At 44.5% G+C, this 15,271-nt stretch overlaps 1 protein-coding gene and 1 long non-coding RNA gene across 2 annotated transcripts; one reads left to right on the top strand and one right to left on the bottom strand.

Annotated features, from left to right (window-relative positions):
• Positions 1–1,704: 1,704 nt before the first annotated feature.
• LOC132463202 (cytochrome P450 7B1) lies at positions 1,705–15,263 on the bottom strand. The gene is made up of 6 exons (XM_060059168.1): positions 15,123–15,263; positions 7,006–7,142; positions 6,265–6,891; positions 5,411–5,617; positions 3,711–3,889; positions 1,705–3,291 (listed from the first exon to the last, which is right to left on the bottom strand). Exons 1-6 carry the CDS (start codon positions 15,191–15,193, stop codon positions 3,004–3,006), a joined length of 1,509 nt encoding a protein of 502 aa, XP_059915151.1. The 5' UTR covers positions 15,194–15,263; the 3' UTR covers positions 1,705–3,003.
• On the top strand, positions 13,193–15,268 carry LOC132463209 (uncharacterized). Its single transcript, XR_009526987.1, has 2 exons — positions 13,193–15,016; positions 15,143–15,268. It is a non-coding gene; the product is annotated as an uncharacterized LOC132463209 (long non-coding RNA).
• Positions 15,269–15,271: the final 3 nt, after the last annotated feature.

Here is a 15,271-nt window from a genome sequence, read left to right as displayed (position 1 = left end):
GGCTTACCGCATCCTGAAAAGACTATTAGGTCTGATGGCGTCTGCGCTGGTAGTAGTCCCACTTGGCCGCCTACATATGAGGCCGGTTCAGCGATGGTTTGCATCACTCAAACTGAACCCGACGCGCCACGGCCATTGCCGGGTTTTGATCTCCAAGGCGTGCATCTTTGCGCTGCGCCCTTGGAGACGCGCGTCCTTTTTAACTGTGGGCGTTACCATGGGGACAATCCTGGCCAGGAAGGTCCTTTCGACGGATGCCTCTCGGGCGGGCTCGGGAGCCGTATACGAGGGCAGAACAATAATGGCACGTAGAGTTCACATATGCAGTTTGTTCATATTAACCCCCTGGAACTTCTGGCGGTGTCACTGGCGCTGAAACATTTTCTTCCCTTTCTGAGAGGGCAACACGTTCCAGTCAGGACGGACAACGCCACGCATATAAACCGTCGGGGGGGGGGGGGGGGTCCTACGCTCCCGTCAAATGCACACGTTGGCACACAGACTGACCATGTGGAGCAACGCTCACCTGTTGTCTCAGCGCAAGTCACGTGCCGAGCGTACGCAACTGGGGAGCAGATTTGATGTCCAGGGGCGACCCTCGCTACAAGGACTGGAAACTCCACAGTGTGGTCGTGAACCAGATATGGGAGAGATACGGTCGGGCGGAGGTCGATCTCTTTGCATCGGAGGAGAACACTCCTCAGTGCCCTCTGTTCGGTTCCCTAACCGGTCGGAGCTCCCGGATGGGGCTGGATGCTTTGGCATACGAGTACCCGCGCATCCTCCTGTACGCTTTTCCCTAATTAGAACTGATCATTCCTACTCTCGCCAGGCTGCGAGAGAGGGGTCATGCACTGATAGCCCCCCGTTGGCCGGGGAAATATTGGTTGGCAGAAATAGTCCAGTTGCTGTGCAGCCAGCCTTGGCCTCTGCCTTTACGCAGGGATCTCCTGACGCAAGCGCACGGGGAAATCTTCCATCCTCATCTGGAGCGCATGGCTCTGAGGGCCTGGCCCGTGAGAGGATGAACCTATCGACTTCTGGACTCCCTTGGAATGTCATTACGACTATCCAGGGCGCCAGGGCTTCCTCTACACGTTACGCATATGACCGGAAATGGCGTACGTTCGAGGAGTGGTGTGTGAAAGCTGGGGAAATAGCTTTCCAGAGTCCCGTACCTGTTATTTTGACGTTTCTACAGGTCCTGCTTGATAAAGGCAAGGCTTTCTCTGTCAACGTGTACTTGGCCGCTATATCGGCTTGTCACATTTTTTGGGGACAAAATGGCAGGCCAGCATCCTATCGTTTGCCGGTTTATGAAAGATGCACAAAGTCTTGGGCCGGTGTCGCGGAACTTGTCTGTTCCGTGGGATTTATCTAGGGTGCTTGATGCGCCATCACGTCACCGTTTGAGCCCTTACACCAGGTAGAGCTTAAGATGCTCTCGTATAAGACGGCTTTGCTGCTTGCGTTGGCCTCGGCTAAACGCGTGAGTGACATCCATGCGCATACACGCCATTCCGGCGTGTATGCAGTTTTTGCGGGGGAACTCAAAAGTTGTATTAAAGCTGAATCCTGCGTTTGTTCCCAAGGTATTTGACTCTGCATTATCATACCGCCTTATTGAGCTGTGAACTTCCATAAACACCGGGCAAGTCTGCACCCCCAATCTCCGAGAAGGAATATACAACCGCTACATCGCCGTTTGTCTGTATGCATCTTTATTTCATTTGCAGCTTTGAATACTTTAGTGAAACATTAGCCACACAACCCAAAATGTATTGTATGCATGTGTATGTAATCCATAAAAACATTTTGTTTTTATGTATTACATAAAAACAAAAGCATGTCCTTGAGTTTGCCATTGATGGGCTTGTGTTTTTTCGATTTTGCAAAGCGATTTGGATATGCGGTTCTTTGGACAAGGCTCTGGGGAAAGTACTGTGTAAAGGTTGTAGTGATATGGAATACGAGTGTTTGACCCGTAATACGGCTGAAATATACTGAAATGTAGTGTTTCGGTGAAACAGCTGCTTCTATATGATGTCAGGATCTATTTCATTTGGATTTCCAATGACATTCCATCATCTCTGTAATGTTATTTCTTCTTCTTCGCTTTCTTCTGTAGTTGTCTTTCATCAGGCATTTAAAGGGAAAAAATGGTTGCATACATGTTACTGCTTCATCATAACCACTTTTTCCTTGCATCATGTCTGCGTGTTTTGCACCTATTGCAATCTTTACGGTTCCAAAAGGGAGGAATTTCTCTCCTGTGCTCCTTCTAATGGATTTTGTCCACACCATTTAGAGGTCTTGGGGTTATATGATTTAGTATAACGTGGGGCTGTGAAGTCCTTTGAGCCTAGCTATGATTAAGTGCTACTAAAATAGACTAAACATGATCAGAGATACTTGCACTAAATGATCTCTGCTCTCCAAGCCTGGTGCCCTGGATCATATTCTTCCAGCTGGTGAGACGCCCAGGCATGGTCCGTTTCTCTAAGGGCTCACTCATTCACTTCACAGTGCACTAATTGGGGTCGTCCAAATGTAGTGCTGTTCAAAATCTGAATGCACAGATCTGGTTCCTATATAATGCAAAACTTCATAACGATAATGCACTGCAAAGCAGTTTCACAGTATTTCCACACTTGCATCGTGATGCACCTGTGATGCATCGCGGTTTTCTCAGTCTGGAATGTAACATGTGTTATCTTGTTATTGCGACCAATAGATATAACCACGCCCATAGATTTCCGACTTATAATAAGTGTTCCATTAAGTGAGTAAAGCGGAGGATAAGCGAGGACGCAAATATGTATCCTCACTTATAATAAGTGTCACATTAAGTGAGTAAAGCTGAAGATAATCGAGAATAATGCTTCATTCTTGTGGAAGATCAAGCCTGTTAGCTTCGACTCAAATGTTGGACCCTTAACGTGAGTGGTCTGGGGATCGCCTTGTCGAGTTCGGGCATCGATGGTCCAAGTTCTCCTGGAATCGCTACCGAATTCTATAGCAAAAGCGCACGTCTTTGGTAGGCAGTAGGATGCCGAGGCCTGCTCTGCTGTTGTCCAGCTGGGCCTTCTCCTGGCCCTGCGCCATCTCCAGGTCCAGGTACAGCAGCAGCAGACACAGGAACTGCTTGATCTCATTGATGGCGAAGAACCGGCCAGGGCACATGGAGGAGCCCGACCCGAACGGCATGCGGTAGTACTTGAGCCTCTGTCCGTGCTTGAAAAAGTCTGTCTTCTCTCGTCCTCCCTCGATGAAGCGGTCATACTTGTATGTCTGTTGCCATGGAGATGGAGTGAAGGTCAACATGTGGGTTATTTTCAAATGGGAACTTTTGGTTTTGCAGTTTGGAACTGCAGCACGCCACAGTCGAGTTCGAGTTTGCCACTTTCTTGGTATCACTTAAAACTTATAATATATACTTAATCTATTTACAAATACAACTAATCCCATGTTAGACAATTGGCCACAGGTGCTACAACTCCTTCCCTTTTTACAGGCACACATTCCCATGCAAACACAACTACAGTTCCAGTAATAACAGGATCGTGTTTATCAGCCAAGCCCCCAAACACTACGTCAGTGAAAGCTGCACGAAAGCCTAACATCCTCAGTGCACAAATAGAATATGTTAACTTAATAGTTTGCTCAATAGTTTCCAATGTTTGGGTGACGAAGCGGGAATGAGGTCCTACCTCAGGGTCTGTGAAGATCTCGGGGTCCATGTGCATCGTCTGAGGGTAGAGGGCGATGACGTCCCCCTTCCTGACGGGCGCCGAGCGCTCCTCGTCCAGCCGCAGAGAGAAGTCCTCCTGGGCCACGCGGATGTTCATGGACGCAGAGGAGAGACGGAGGCTCTCGTTGACGGCGCTGTCTGGAAGAGAGGACGCCGCACATCGTTATGCTAACATCTAATTTATGATTTACATTGATATGCTAATATGTAATGGATTATTTACATTGCTAAGCTGATATCGAATTGATTATTGACATTGGCATGCCAACATCAAATGTATTATTCACATTGCTATGCAAACATCTTATTGATTTCCTGAAGATATTGAAGTTAAGATATTGGGGGTCCTGGGGAGCTCCCAGTGTCCACCAAGACTTTGGTTGTACTTGACAGCTCTCAGTGCCAACCAGCAGAAGCATGTGGATGTGCTCAGCAGTTCCCAGTGTCCACCACTAACAGACTGTACTGGGGGCTCAATATTAAAGGTCCTATGGCATGCTACTTTATGGATGCTTTAATATAGATATCAGTGGGCCCCTAACACAGTATTTGAAGACGTTCCCGAAATTCAGCAGTGGTGCACAATTACAGCCACTACGAGCAAGTCGCACATTGAGATTTCCCTAAACGCGCCGTTTAGGCAAATGAGGAAGAAAGAGGCGGGTCAAGGAAGAGGGTGGGGGTGTGGCCCTGATCAGCTTGCAGCCATGGTACCATGTGCTCTGTTTACAGTGGATGTATCGCAATGGCGAGGCGCACACAGCCTTTGGCCGTGTTCTGTAAATATTCTAGAACACTCGGTTGTCCAGGAGCTCTATATCTAAGTAATATCATATAATACATAGATGTATATCATATAATATATATTATCACAGCCAAAAGCTGTGTGCCCCTCCAGACGATATTATGAATCTCAAACGACTGAGTCGGGTTCTCCGACGTCTCTGGTTCTTCCACGTCCACATCAATCTGAAGTAGACTGAACCACTACATGGAGGAGAAAGGGATTGTTGCCCGCGATTGTTGACCGCGAATTTCTCCCGCCGGAGCCTCGCTGCCGAGGCACCACCGCCTTCGGCAGCGGGCAGCGCCAAGAGGGTGGTCCCTCGGCAGCGGGAAGTGGGGCTCAAGGGGGAGACATTCGCGGGCAACAATTCCTTTCAACTCCATTTCGTGGTTCATGTACTTCAGGGAGTCAAAGCCAAAGTTTCCTTTCCCCCAATTCCTTCTCAACAATGGTTGAGATAAACCCAACTACAGTCGTTGTGGAAATACCAGAGACGTGTTATTCGCCATAACACCAACAGCAGAACGCTTATCTAAATAACAAAGAAGTGTACAACACTTGCGTTACAGTGTGTGTAATCACACACACACAAACACATGCGGTGCTCGCAGGGTCGTAGCTCATTGGCGGGCCAAATTCTCTGGGCTGGCAACGCAGGGAAAGGGGAGGTGGCATCTCCCCTTATGACGACATACGGGGAAAATTCCAAAACGTTTTTTTCAAAGGCGGAGCAGAATGTCTAATGCTTGTTTGACACCCAACACATTTCTAGCTACTGGGGGAGCATAGGTAGGCTAAGGGAACTCAAATTAGTGTTAGAAAACCTCAGAAAGTGAAATTTTCATGCCATGGGATCTTTAATCTGAACTCACCCATGAGGAGGAGCTGATCCAGTTGCTCCTTGCTGACAATCACTTCAGGTTGTTGGGGGCCCTGGGCTTCAGGGAGCTTGAGGACTTGGTGAAGCTCATTGCGAACAGCCTGCAGCGCATCCTTCTGGTTGATCAGGTAGTAGAGAGCCCAGAAGGTGGCCGGGACTGTGTTCCCCACAGAAGCCCACAGAATGGCGAAGTGGTGAGCTGCAGGCCAACACAAACGGGTCATACACTTGTGTTCCCTATCGCTAGAACCTGCACACAGCACTTTCCCCGGAGCCTTGCCTAAAGGGGTCGGGACGTATCCAGAGAAATGCACATCCAAAATGCTTTGCATATTTCCAAAAACACATGCCCTTTAATGGAAATCTCAAATGCAAAGCCACAACTGCAAACACCACAACACAACTGCAAAAGCCAGAACACAAATGCAAAGACACAACATAACTGCAATGACACAACACAAATTAAAAAAAGACAACACAAATGCAAAGGCACAACTCAAGTGTAAACGCCACAACAAAACTGCAAACGCCACAACACAACAGTAGTGAGAGTGGATGGATGATGACAATGAACCGGCTGACTATTTTTTTGCCTACACATGTGGTTGAAGAATGTTCTTCCTCGTTAATACGTTTTATTACAGATTACAATGTAGGCCTATTGACCTTTTTGTGGATTCAACCTGAATTCTGCATATTGTGTAGCAAGAACATCTAATTCTAGTATGATGCAAGTAAGCCTTGCACAAGTGAAGATAACTTTTTAAAGATTACTTCTTTTTTTATTAGGCTGAGGCTATTCACATTATCTGTAAAGCCCTGGATCTAGACAAGCAGTCGACATACCTGCCTTATCGGTGTCACTGAGCGTGTCGTACTGCTCCAACACCTCCGCCCGCCGGGCAATGAACTGCGAGGTGTTGGACCAGCACATCATCCTCTGGGGCAGGAAGTAGCGGATCAGGGTCTCCCGGACGGCCTTGGTCCGGCCAAGCAGCCAGATGGGGATGCGCCCCACCAGCAGGGGGAACATGTCATCAAACTTGGTGAAGTGATGGCGCAGGGTGGCCATGTCGCTGTGCCGGCGGGCGGGGGCCGGCATGCCGTACAGGGTGAGGAAGGTGGCCTCGAACATGACGCTGTTGCAGAAGTCGTACAGGCCGCCGGTAGACCAGCCCATCCCGACCACCCCGGTACCTCGCTCCCCCTCCCCACCAAGAAAGTCTTGACGGAGGACCAGGTTCAGGTTGGCCATCATGCACTCCGCCAGCAGCACCAGGTTCTCCCCCTGCAGGAGCCGGAAGGAGCGCTGGATCTGGTCGCCCATTTCCGGGAAGCGACCGCTGCCAACAGCTGGGTAGCCGAAGGTTGCCGGCGCCACCTGGTCGGCGAATTCGTGGAAGTCCAGCTGTCGGCCGTATTTCATGATGGAGGGGTACATCAGAGGGTTCATAATGAAAGTCATGTATTTACCTGGAGAGAGAAAGAGAACATATTGAGTTGAATTACTTAAGTGATGGACCTGATCTGCCGCTATACTAGAAGAATTGCAGAATTGATTTGAATTAAACCATTTTAAATACCAACCTGCTATATACACAGTGAACACGTCTCCATATTTTTCCTGATTATTTTTAAGAAATGCTTGTGAATCCAGTCTGAAGTCCAAAGCCTTGCCGAGATAGGGAATCCAGCCTTGGATCAGCGGGGGCTCGCCTTCTCTTCTGCCAAAGTACAGGAAAGTACTGTTCAGCTAATAGCACAGGCTGATCACTTTAGGTTAAACTAAAATCATGATTAGTAGCCAGGGCACACTTTGTACATAGTGGTTTGTGGCTTGGTTCGGGGAAAACTGAAATACATTCAATAATTACACCAAGTTATGTCTAGTTATTAATCATTGCCATGAATTGCTGCGCCAGAAGTTTATTTACATTGGCTGCAAGCAGCCATGATAGCTTTCATGAGGGGCATCACTCCAGTGGCCCCATGAACTAAACGCCAAGCTTAATTAAAGTAAAAATCATTTGAAGTTCCAGCTGACTTCAGCTGACTTCCATCAAGTTCAGTATAGTTCAGAGATCAGTAGAGGAGACAACTTTACAGCACTGGCTTTTCAAAAAAGTGCTTCATCATATTGATATAATATTGCTACACGTCTGTTAATGTTTGATCTCATTGACCCATCAGCCCTACGGATTTTCAGTCATCCCATCAAGGGACTCACAATCATTGAGAACTGACACTTACTTTATTTCAACATTTCAACAAGTTGACTTTGCAATTCAAGTTTATATATTCAGGTTTAGTCATATTGGTTTCATGAGCCCCAGAGGTTATAATTAGTAGGGCTGGGTATTGCCAGGTACCTCACAATTCACTTAACTTAGATTCTTTAGGTCTTCATTCGATTCGATATCGATTCAATATTGATCCAATTGCTTCAATATCGATTCAATAATACGTGCAGATAACAAAAACACCTAAATATTATTTAGAATTAACCATTTCAAAATGAATTAACCATTTCATTGTGCTTTAACTAGCAAAAAGTGAATGCACCATTGTAGCCTATGGTATTGTTCCTGAGATAAACTAGCAGCATAAAAGTAATAATCATAACATGGACAAATGTAAAAGGGCATGTACATTTATGAATACTCACTTCTAGATTGCAATCACTGAGTATGCTTTCTTTTTTTTTTTTTTATGGAAATAATCAAAAAAAAAAATCAAAAAATGTTCTGAATCTAAATTGCATCGAGAACAAGTAAATTGCAGTGCATTGATGAATCGATATTTTTACTCAGCCCTAATCATTAGTGTCAGCGGTTACAAAGATTTCTTAATCATCATGCGTAAGTCAAAGGGGAGGGAGATCTAGTTGCCTAGTTTTCAGATCGTTTACTTTACAGTTTAGGTATCAGCGATGTTGGGTGACGTCACTTCTGTATTTGAAGCGAGATCCCAAACCATGGACATATTATAGAATGGACACCGGATTCCAAAATGGCGCCCATTCATTCCTATGTAAACTGCTCAATGGTGCAGGGCAACCTCAAGGAGATATATGCTTCCGCATCATGGGAGCCTAGCCACGCCCTAGTTCATGACGTACCGGATGCAGAAATATTCTTGATTTTTAGCGTTGTTAGCATTGTAGCATCATTAGCGAGAGGTCTGAGCGATCGCAGTTGCATTGTTTACCGACCAAGGAAGTATAAGTTAACTTCATAAATATGATAGATGGCTCCATATAACATATAATACCAACAACATAGTAAATGTATGTAGGCCTAGAAAACAATACAGTTCAATGTTATTGCTTAAGAAACAGATTCAATCCAACTATTTACGAAAAATGCTATCATTAATTTATATACAAATAAATGGTTACATATTGATCAGCAACGAGGTTGGAGTAGCCTACTGAAATGTTTATTAGGCTATTAACAATATTATAAAAAAGATACCGTAATGCACCCGTTCTTTGTCTTTGGATCTTTTGAATAAATGGATCAATAAATGATGAATCGCAATCATCGCAAGCAGAGGAACATGAGAGTCATTGAGCAGCAGCTGAACCAGTCTCAAAATCCCTTATCACTAAAGACACTTTTAGTGATAAAAAGTCAACACAGTGCCTAAAAACCATCAACGTCATTCATGTTAAGTAAAAGGAAAAACCTCCGGCACGAGAAGTTAACGGAGCCGTGCACTAGGCCCTCTCGAATGCCGGGCGGAAACAACATTTGTTTCACTACGACTCCTTTCAGCTGCCCACCCCTCCTTCTCCAGCAAAAAATAATAACACAAAACGGCTAATAAAACGCTTGAGGTGGCGTTTTGGAAAGAGAAAACTTTTTAAGTACATGGCATAAAGATAATTATGAACCTTTGATTGATATCCAGTCATTTTTTGTGGAGACACATTCCTGTTCCCCACTTGTATTGGAGTGAACGGAGATATCTACTTCTGGGCCCATTGAATCGAGGGACCCGTCCACAGCCCGCTTGAACAGCTGCAATACCAGGCTTGGCCGGCGAGCACTGGTGGATTGTGGAAGTATGCACTGTTCCTGGGGGCTTGTCCCAAACAAACAGAGCCAGCTCGCCCTTCCCTTGCGTGTTTTGTGCATCCAATAAAAACTATCATGAACACAGCGCAAAACCCCACAACACCCACCCCTTGTCGATGATTGGTTGGAAATTGGGTTTTGAGTGGTTGATGGTACCATTTGGTTTTGTGTACGATCTCGGATCATAGGCTGCCTACAGAGACAAGTTTTTTTGACGGCCTGCTTATTGGGCAGGCAGCTAGCGGAAAGTGAGGAAAGATTAGATGAATGTGATCATTTATGTTTCGGCCTAGAATCGCTGATACAACCTTAAGGGGAGGGTACCAAGGTTCTGGCGGCATAGTGAGCCGGGAAATAATCCCTCTTCTTTAATTAGTTTTGGCCAGAAATTTGGTCAAAAATACATGAATTAATTTATATTTTCTTCTAACTGTTTCCTGTCTGTTTCTGCCCGAGAGCCTTCTCGACCCAGGGTTCCTAGGTCGTTCCGGATCTCTGCGGGGTCACGTCCTGTTACCTCGACCTCAAGGAGGTGTTCAGCAAGGCTTGAGCCATTTCCCTGCCTTAACACACCGACCCTATGACCCTATGTCCCATGGATCTGCTCCCTGGAACTTCAGCTCCCAAAGGTCGTCTCTATTCAGTGCAGAGAAGGAGGCTGAGAAAGATTATAAAGACTTTTCCGGCATCATTCTTCCGTCCTCTTCCCAGCGGGAGCAGAGTTTTTCTTCGTTGGCAAGAAGGATTTTTTTCTTTTTTTCTTTGTCTTACAAATTCTCCAGCGGTGTTTGAACGCGATCTGGTGAACGATGTTCCCGGAGAGTATTTTAACCAATTTGTTTTTGTTTATTTTGATGATATCCTTATCTTCTCCCCTGATGAAGAGACTCATGTCAAGCATGTCCACCAAGTTCTGCAGTGGCTCCCCGACCACCGGCTTAAAGGCGTAAAGGCTGAGAAGTGTGAATTCCACAACACCACTGTCCCTTTTCTGGGGTTTATTGTCTCTGCTGATAACATTCAGATGGACTGGTAATGTTCAAGTACCGGACGGCTGTCCCCCGAACCGGCTGTTTGTTCCGGTTTCTCATCGTGCTTAGGTCATCCACTGGGCCCATACCTCCCTCCTCTCCTGACACCCTGAAATAAGGCGTACTCTGTTTATGTTCAGGTTAAGCAACGCTTCTGGTGGCCGTTCATGGAGAGGGAGGTTGGAGAATATGTTGCCGTCTGTCCTCTGTGCGCCCAGAGCAAGGTATCTCGTCACCCACCTCCTGGTCTCCTGTGTCCACTCCCGTTGCCTCATCTCCCCTGGTCGGATATCTCTTTGGATTTTGTCACAATGTTACAAGCCTCTTTTCCGAGTGATATTTACGGTTACCGGTTTTCCGATTCCTGCCCGTTTACTCCCGACTACGTCTTTACCTTCTCCCCACTGGAGAAAGAATGACTTTTGCATCATGGGTCGTGCTATTGACTCCCATTTCCCTGAGATTAAAGTCAGAACTCTGACTTAAACCTCAGAATTCTGACGTTAAACTCAGAACTCCAAATAAATTCACATGTGGCCATAATTTGCTTCCGTACATCAAATCCTGATGTTGACTGATATATTTCGAGGGAGGGGAAGGGAAGGAATGTTTCAAAATTTGAAATATGCTGGATCTCATCCTTCCTGACGAATCGCACCTATCAGGTCACATGGAATGGCTCCTTGTCCAAACCCTGCACTCTTGACACTGGTGTCCCTCAAGGCTCTGTACTGGGACCCCTTCTGTTCTCCCTACATACCAGGGGTCTCATTTATAACCATTGCGTACGCACAAAACAGGGCTGAAATTGGCGTACGTGACTTTCCACGCCAAGGTTGTGATCTATAAAAAAACAACTTGACGGGAAAATGTGCGCAGCCCTAAGCAAACTCTGACCCATGCGTACGCATGGTTTGGAGAATTGGCGACACAGATGGTGTGGTGGTGAACTGAAGTCAGACAGAAGAATTGTAGAGTGAGAAGAACGATTATGTTTTATCATCGCCCTTCATAAATTTTATTTCAACCCGTATCATGCGTTAAATCTATGTAATCAGAATGATTTAAGTCAACTGCGTTATTTCTCAGTTATAACTCCAGAAACATCTCCGTAGAATAGAAATAAAAAAAAATTCTCTATATTTAATCCCGTCACTCCATACTCTCCACTGACGGCGCGACTGCATGGTATAAAGCATCTGTCCAACATGTGTCAAAAACATAATATTTTCATGTGACACTGTCAACACATAATCAAATGTCAATTAAATCCCAAGTGTGGAAAACCAAGCCACACTCCTCATCACAATCGTTGTCCGTTACTCTTGATGCTTTCATGACAAATCAGGCATTAAAAAGGGGTTATGTTCAAGAACATTTTACGTGGGTGATTACAAACTGATTATCCAAGGTGTTCTCTGTCAGTCTTATTACCGTAACCCTATAAATACAGAGGTGAGCGCCGTGGTAATGCTGCACCATATGGCACTTCTGGCGGACCATGCAAATGGCAGGATTCGGAGGGATAGGGTCTTTACGGACCATAACGATTTATTGGTACATAAAAATATGTACCTTTATGTCAGACCACTTCTTTTTTAATTCTGGGACTGTGCGCTCCGTGCTACTGACAGAGTTCACTGCTGCAGCCACTCACTCTGCTTTTTGTTGTTGGCGATCCCAATCCCGTGACCGCCGAACAAAACTACTTTTCGGGCCTCCATCTCACCCACAAGTGTCTCCACTTCAACCTCCGTGAAATGTCGCTTTTTTGCTTTTCTCAGTACTTCTGCCATTGTTTCCGACAAGTCATAATACTTGCATCTGAGTCTGTTTTATATGCAGATCGCGTTCATGAGATAATTTGCATTGACCATTTATGGTTAAAAAGGGGCGTGTACAGGGCGGAACGTGAAGCTGATTCAGCTGCGCACACTTGTACGCACTCTGTGATTTATAAAGCAAAGATTGCGTACGGTGTGCGTACGCAGGGTTTTATAAATCCGAATATTTTCTGGCGCACGCAAAACTTGGCTTTTGGGCGTGCGTACACTTTTAGTAACGATCCCACGCACAGTTTTATAAATGAGACCCCAGATCCCTTGGCTCTGTAATCACATCAGAACGTTTTTCATATCACTGCTACGCTGACGACACTCAGCTATTCCTCTCTTTCCCCCTCCTCTGACAAAACCCTGGTTGAGACATCCCAGAATGTCTGGCAGACGTCAGCACTTGGACGACTTCCCATCACCTGAAGCTTAACTTCAACAAGACTGAGATCCTCCTAATGCCAGGGAAAGATTGCCCTCACATGGACCTACTGGTCACTGTCTCAGAAAATTGGAATTCAGTATGTGATTTCCTGTATGCTGGTGCATTTTGGGGATGGCCCCTACCTAAAAATGTATTCAGATTCATAGCCTACATCCTAACTTGCAGGGCCTGGACAAGCTTAATACACGGCACATACAGACCTACTTTATGGTCATTCCACCAGTTATTGCTATTTGACCTATGGTTGTTATTCTGATATTGAGGCAGATCATGATCACTGTCCTATAGCGTTCATTTGTTGTGAGTCTCAAGGTCTATTTCAAATGCAGTTTGAAATCTGGGACAGTTGCTTCATTTTGTTTAGATTAGTGCTGTCAGTTAAACGCGTTAACGCAAACCAATTTTAACAGCGTTCATTTTTTTATCGCGCGAGTAACGCAATATAGATATATATATTTTTTTTTTTATTCTTTGGCTCACCTAAAAGTCACTCACCTATGGCAAGCCAATTTTACATAAATTCACTAGACTGGATATGGGTTGCAGATATCTGTAATTCAGTTTTGCCTAGTCAAAATTGACATTTCGGATATCCGCAACTACATTCTTCCTATCCACAATTGTCATTTCAGATATCCACTAAGAAATTCCTCCTAGGAGAAATGACGTCACTTTTGCCATTCATGTCTATGGGGTTTCTCATTACAGATTTGAATTACGGATAACTGCAACTGAATTGTAGATATCTGTAATTCCAGTTTGAGATATCTACAATTTGATTATGACTAGTCACAATTCCAGTTCAAGATATCTTTAATTCACCTCAATTCAAGATATCTACATGTACCTTTTCAGATATCTTAAATTAAGTTTTGACTAGGCGAAATGACGTTGTAGATATCTCTAACTGGAATTATGACAACATGACGTTGTAGCACTCTCAAACTGGAGTTAGGGATAGTCATAATTTAATTGTAGATATCTATTATCAAGTAATAGATTTTGATTAGAGATATCTAAAATTGGAGATATCTGCAACTCTATGGTTGCCATTCATGTCTATGGGGTTTCTCATTACAGATATCTACAATTCAATTGCAGATATCCACTATGTGAATTACGGATATCTGCAACTGAATTGTAGATATCTAGATATCTACAACGTCATTTCACCTAGTCAAAACTTAATTTAAGATATCTGAAAAGGGATGTTGATACCTTGAATTGAGTCGAATTAAACTGGAATTACAGATATCTACAAAAAAATTCCATGTACTTATTTTACCCGGCTTTCGATAAAAGCGTCTGCCTAATGGCCTAAAGGTAAATGTAAATTAAAAATTCAGTTTGAATTATTTTCTCACAATTTCTTTATATCCTGGTTGTTTCAATATTGTTTATCCCATGATAACTAGGGGGCTACGTAATCTATTGTTGACAAATGTAATCTTTATGAATTTCAGATATGACAGAAGAACGGGTCAAACCACCGGGATCAATAATGATTGCCAAAATGGGTCAATGGCCCAGCAACAGCACCAGCATGATGGTGATTATCGAGTTGATTTAGGAAATCAATTGCAAATATATTTAATTCAATAAATCTTTCTGGGTACAATTAATATGCACCCTGCACTTATTAATATAGCCTATACAATGATAGACATTCGCATTTAAAACCACTTTATTGTTCACTCTTTGCTTGCTAACGTGTCTCTCTTTGACTTGGATGTGCAGGAATCTGCAGTAGAAATTTTTAAATGATATCATATTCAGACAGGAGACAATAAAACATATGTTTGTTATTTATTTAATATGCCGGTATATATTTTTTTCCATTGGAGTCAACAAAGATGACGCGTCTCTGGCTTTGGTGACAGACTGTCGCTCAGGCCAATCGATTGCCTTGTGGGAATGACTTTTCGTTGTAGAGATACATTGAGAGAACGAAATTCAAAACGCGTGTATCCCGAAACCACAACATCTGTAATCCACCATAGGAGTCTGGTCTGATTGTTGTTTTAATACTTTATACTTGTTTTCGAGTATCAACTAATAATTGTAAAGATTTTTTTTTTTTTTAAAGATACTAAACACGCCTGAGATCAAACAGATCGGGTACTTCAACATCTCAGCAGTTGTCAAGCCGTGAACCGAAATTATTTAGGTGGCAGGTGAAGTTGTCCCACCACCGGAGAACACTTCCCAAAGGTAACCGTTCCAGCACGTTCCACACTTCCAGCAGATCTCTGCGGAGTTGTATCCCATTATGCGACCGCGCTTACTACTTTCCATGTTTTCTTTCCTTAACACTCACCTTCTCCGCCGTCCTAGCAGCCACGCGAGGGACAGGACGCCAACCAGCACCAGCAGCAGAATACACGACATGACAACTCTATCGGACGTCCGACAAACAATGCTCGAAGAAGTTGTGTGTTAACAGGATACCCGGGGTCAAGAAAAGCC

The sequence above is a fragment of the Gadus macrocephalus genome, chromosome 8 (assembly GCF_031168955.1).
Source record: "Gadus macrocephalus chromosome 8, ASM3116895v1".
Taxonomy (NCBI): domain Eukaryota; kingdom Metazoa; phylum Chordata; class Actinopteri; order Gadiformes; family Gadidae; genus Gadus; species Gadus macrocephalus.
Note: the sequence above shows the minus strand (reverse complement) of the source record. Positions and strands in the feature narration are given on the sequence as shown.

Bases quoted from the DNA above. Each gene is read 5' to 3' on its own strand.
- LOC132463202 (XM_060059168.1), bottom strand. From the start codon at position 15,193: ATGTCGTGTATTCTGCTGCTGGTGCTGGTTGGCGTCCTGTCCCTCGCG. The intron at 6,892-7,005 runs GTTGGTATTTAA...TTCTCTCTCCAG, and splicing joins GTTCACTGTGTATATAGCAG to GTAAATACATGACTTTCATT. The intron at 5,618-6,264 runs GTATGTCGACTG...GTTGGCCTGCAG, and splicing joins CAGTGACACCGATAAGGCAG to CTCACCACTTCGCCATTCTG.